A 5065-nucleotide genomic window follows, 5' to 3' on the forward strand; every position below is an offset into this window, starting at 1 on the left:
ATAAAATGAGAAAACGAATATGGTGCTAACTAATCTCCACTCCTGGCAGGCAGCCAAGAAAAGTTTCTTACACTTGACCTTCTATCTGGCACTTGCCAACAGTCATTAGTAACTAGCATCCTGTGCTAAAGTCGCTGGCAATGAAAGGAATAAAAAGCTAAATATTACATCCACTTGTACGCATAGACACTATACCCTGATAGAATATGTAGCAAAGAGTTTCTTTAAAGTAAAAAGTGAGTCATGAAAATATAGCATCATTATCAGTTACATTAATAAATAGCTAAATATTACATGCACTTTTACGCATAGACGCTTTATACTCCCCCCCCCCCCATTGAATATGGTGCAGTGAGTCATGAAAATATAGCATCATTATCAGTTACATTAATAAATAGCTAAATATCCCATCCACTTTTACGCATAGACGCTTTGAATATGGTGGAGTGATGAAAATGAATAAAATGAATGAAAGCCAAGTACAAGTCATCAGGACTTACCGACTGAGATGCAGTGGAATTGCCTCGGGTCCGGCACAGGATAGGACGCCTGGTAAATGGCCGGGCCGTGGGTCAGGTTTAGGGCTGAGGACCCGGTGTGCTGCCTCCCCAGGGCGGACGGACAGTACTGGGAGCTGAAGGAGGAGAAGGACGCCTTGAGGAGAGGGATGCCGGGCGGAGGCGCATGGAGCTGGGATGCGGCCATGCACATGGAGCAGACGCACAGCAACCCAGCTTTCCGGGAGTGGCAGGATCCGGCAGACAGTCCGTGCAGGGGGTTCGCTGGGTGCATGGCATAGGGGAAGAGCGGAGGGCTGTTCTCATCCTTCTTGTCGTTGGTTTCCCTGAGGATGAGGGAATCCACCAGGAATGAGCGAGGCATGAGTGCAGGGCGCTGCGTCCAGTGTGCAGGGTGCTGGCCACTAGTGTGGTGCTGAAAGCCCCCTGCCCACCTTATATAGCGCTGCCTCCCGGGGACGGCCACGACAGACACTCAATAGCCTTTTTGTGCCCTTTCTCTCGGCATTCCCTCTGCACGCTTCTTCATTATTTCACTTGTTAACTAAATGAAGTGCATAATGTACTCTATTCTTGTCACCCCACCCACAGGCGGCTCCCTCCCTCACCTCCCCTCTCCCGGGGATTTATGTGGCTATTCCCCAGCTATTTAATATTCTTTTATCTTTCACCCCATTCCTCCTATATGGTCTTATTAAAAACCTCTCGGAGGGTCAGGCCCATCTGACATTATTCAGCCACCTGTAGGATGGATATATGGGTCCCTATTCCGCCTCCAGGATCGGTGCCCCCCAGTCACGCCACATTATATGCCATGTGCAGCTTACTATGGTATCACCGTGCCCTCCCAGTGCAAGCAATGGATCCATTGTAATAACACACTGCTCTGACTACTACTTCCAGTATCATTGCCAGTCATCTCAGCGCTACTACTACTTTGTATTACTACTATTAATTATTTGTATTTTACTGCTACAATCTATACTAGCCTATAAGCAAGTTATAATATATCCTTGACACAGTGTAACTACAACTGTTACCATTAGTGTCATTGCTACTATCCATTATTACTGTTATTATTATTATTATTATTATTATTATTTAGCCTTCTCTCTGAGCACAGAGGGCTATATGAGAACAGAGGGGATATGTAATAATAACATCTATCATTATTATTATATATCTTCCTTGTGTGCCAGCAATCAATTCTATAGTGTCATATATGCTATAAATAGTTTAGGACCAGTTATAATTTTACTACTAGTATTGTCAAGTCCATCATTTCACAGTGTTACTTCTCATCCTTCATCTCATTCTGATTATAATACTAGTATCGCTGCTTTTCAACAATTTCATCTTATTTAATGCTAGATTCAGTTTTCTCTCTCTATTATTATTATTATTATTACTATTATTAATATTAATGTTCATAACAGCTGAATCCTTTTTCAATCATAAACAATGTTTAATATTTATTACTATTGTTATTATTACAATTATTACTGCCATATCCTGCTCATCTGAATCCCTTTTCATCATCCTCACTTGTACCATTATTAATTAGTATTGCTATTATTGTTATTATTATCACATATCCTTCTCAGCTGAATTACTTTTCATCATCATCACTTCTATTATTATTATTATTATTATTATTATTAATAATAATATTTTCATTATGTTTTCCTTGTGTGCCAGGAACAGTTTATATAACATGTTATTATTTTACTACTATTGCTGTCAAGTCCATCATTTTACAATGTTGCTCCTTCTTACTATGATTATAATAAATATCATCATCATCATCACCATCATCTTTTTTTTTTACCCCCAGCAACCTACTGAAATACCTGCATGAATCCTACTTCGAAGCACATTTTATTCTTCTGTTGTATAGTATTAGTCAATATCTCTAGTTCTATTATCCCAGTAGGTAGTAAGAATCTGGTAAACCCCCGACATTGGTGTCGATTTCTTCCCGATTTTTCGAGGGTCCCGAGATCTGACCCTAGATGATGCGATCTATGGGTGGATGTCCTGTATCTCTATACATGAGGCTCCTGATGATGGGTAATCTTTACTGGATGCCATTAACTTGCTACAGTGACTGTTTCTCGATAGAATATTTCAGACTTTATATAACTGCAGTAAATAAACCCATTGCAATAAATGAAACATGCTGCAGAAAAAAAAAAGGTTTCCAGGCTCGAATCCAGCACATAATGGCCACTCCACAGAGACCTCCATGTAATATATTCATTTAGAGGGCATTAGTATATATAAATCTGTTTAACAGGTAATACATATTAATCATGATATGGGCTATTAAGCCACACAAAACCCATCGCTTTGCATAATTGATGGACTGATGCTGAGAAGATGGATAAGCAGGGATGTTCTGTATAGGAGGGTTATGAGGACCAGTTCTGCACCTGCAGTCCTCCCCAGCCCCAGGCAATGGACCAGTTTGAGGCGCCTGGGGGGAAAGAGTTAACTCCCCCAATGAATGGGCACCCAGGCAAAGCCACTGGGAAGAATATCTCAAAAAAATAACCAGTTTTTTTTTTCTTCTTCTTCTTCAGCCTGGACCTTATTGAATGTCATTGAAGAAAGTTTTGAATGCAAGATAAAGAGAAGCGAATTAAAGTGTGTGACAGCAGAGGATAAGCAAACACAAAGAGAACTCTGTCACACTTTGGGCAAAATCCGTGGGCTTTTTACCAAGCCTTCTTTCTATGATTGAATTAAGTAATAGGAAGACATTTTCTTTCACTTTACAGCCATTAAATAGAAAAAACAAAACAAAAAAAAAAACTTCAAAGCCTATGGCACTTTCTAATGGGAGGGTGGACAATGGCATCTGTTTTGTGGCAAAATGTTGCAGAAGGATTGTTGTGCAATTATGGATTGAAGCAAATCAAAACTCATCCAAATGCTTGAAGGATGAAGAAAGTGCTGCAGGAGTCAATGGGAAGATGGAGATGGGACCGTATTCGGTGCCATGGTGCACCCATGTGCTGCAGGAACAGCTCAATACAGGCACAGGCTGTAATATTCACATCATAGGTCAGCCTCATTCATGCCCAGGACTGTAGGAGAAAAGATGCTGCTTTCAGAATACATGGGCTGAATGTACTGAATCCATGCCTCATTTTTTACTCACTCTCCTAGTTATGACATTATATGGTTTCTTTTTTTTTTTTTTGTTGCAATTTACAGTTTTTATTCCTTTATTTCCCATTGCTTATAGGTAGCATCACCAAATTCTGCAGCACAGGACACAGGTTGCAATCACACAACCTAATTGAATCCATCTCAAAAAGGGTTTGTTTCACAGAAATCAGGACAGATGTAACATTATATAGCACTTACTCTACCATAATATTATTTCTGCCTATGATTTCTGATTACAAAAAGATATAACCGTGAGTCTTTTATCTGTTTTTATTAACCTATGATTACTCGTGCCAAAATACTTACACTACGCCCCCATTACTAACCCCATAGTGATATAAAAAAAATACACACAACCTGAGTAAAGTCCTTTATTTGTAATAATGACAGACTCCTTTAATGAAGGTACATTTACCAAAAACACGTATACGCACGTCAACGCCCCGATCCACTCAAGTCAATGTCTCCTGTAATAGAATTAAAATAATAAACAACCATAAACCTCAACTGTTTGCCTAGAAGATAATAATCCCTTTGTCCCGTGACACGTCTACCTCTGCTACATCTAGATGTCAGGCTGCATTGTGGCATGATGCGACTATACAGCCTGCCATCCAGCAGAGTCACTGAGCTGTGCGTGCTTGCTCAGCTCAGTAGCTTGCAGTAAACTCCTTTCACCTCACTGACATCACTTTCTCACACTTGCGGTGCCGTTAGAAAGGTCCTGGGATTTCACAGCCAATGAACTCAGCTCAACTCACTGCCGTTTTTCTGTTTTTTCTTCAGCATTTTTCACCCATTGAAAGTAATGCTGAAAATCTGCGCAAAAAAATGCAGGTATGATTTTGCAGCATTTTTTGTGTGCCAAAACCTGATTAAATAGAATGAGATTTTTTTTTTTGCACTAAACTTTATCAGCATGCACAAGAGACAAATGTAGCATGACAAAAATGCATGAAAAAAAAACGCGCAGAAACCGTGGCAAAAAAACGCATCAAAAACATTTTTGCCCCAGCTTCTTTCCTGCCAAGAGATCAGGTTTTCCTGCAGAAAAAAAAAACGGAGCAAAAAGGCCTAGTGTGAACATAGCCTTATATAACTTCCCCATTGGTGTGTGTCCGTGTTCGGATCTGGTCCTGCTGTGCCCTTATTCTCAGAGACGTCACTATAATGCAGGGTATGGTTTTACTACTAGAGGTTAGGACCCTCACAAATTTGGGTCACCTTGATGCTGGTGGGATGGCTTTTACACTTTTTTTTTTTAAATAAAAAATGGTGTCTACTAAGTCCCCAATGTTATTTCTATGGACTATTGCTTTTACTTATTCACTTACAGCAGGGCATATGTTCATTTTGTTTTCATCTTAGGTTTA

General features: G+C 40.0%; 1 protein-coding gene across 1 annotated transcript in view; it reads right to left on the reverse strand.

The window, feature by feature from the left end:
• GSX1 (GS homeobox 1) overlaps positions 1-882 on the reverse strand; it is a 1696-nt gene extending 814 nt beyond the window's left edge. The window contains exon 1 of the mRNA XM_069760288.1: positions 501-882. Within this exon, the coding sequence (XP_069616389.1) occupies positions 501-882 (382 nt within the window). The remainder of the gene's footprint in view (positions 1-500) is intronic.
• Between the last annotated feature and the right edge of the window lie 4183 nt (positions 883-5065).

Source organism: Ranitomeya imitator, chromosome 3 (genome assembly GCF_032444005.1).
Source record: "Ranitomeya imitator isolate aRanImi1 chromosome 3, aRanImi1.pri, whole genome shotgun sequence".
In the NCBI taxonomy this organism is placed as follows: Eukaryota; Metazoa; Chordata; class Amphibia; order Anura; family Dendrobatidae; genus Ranitomeya; species Ranitomeya imitator.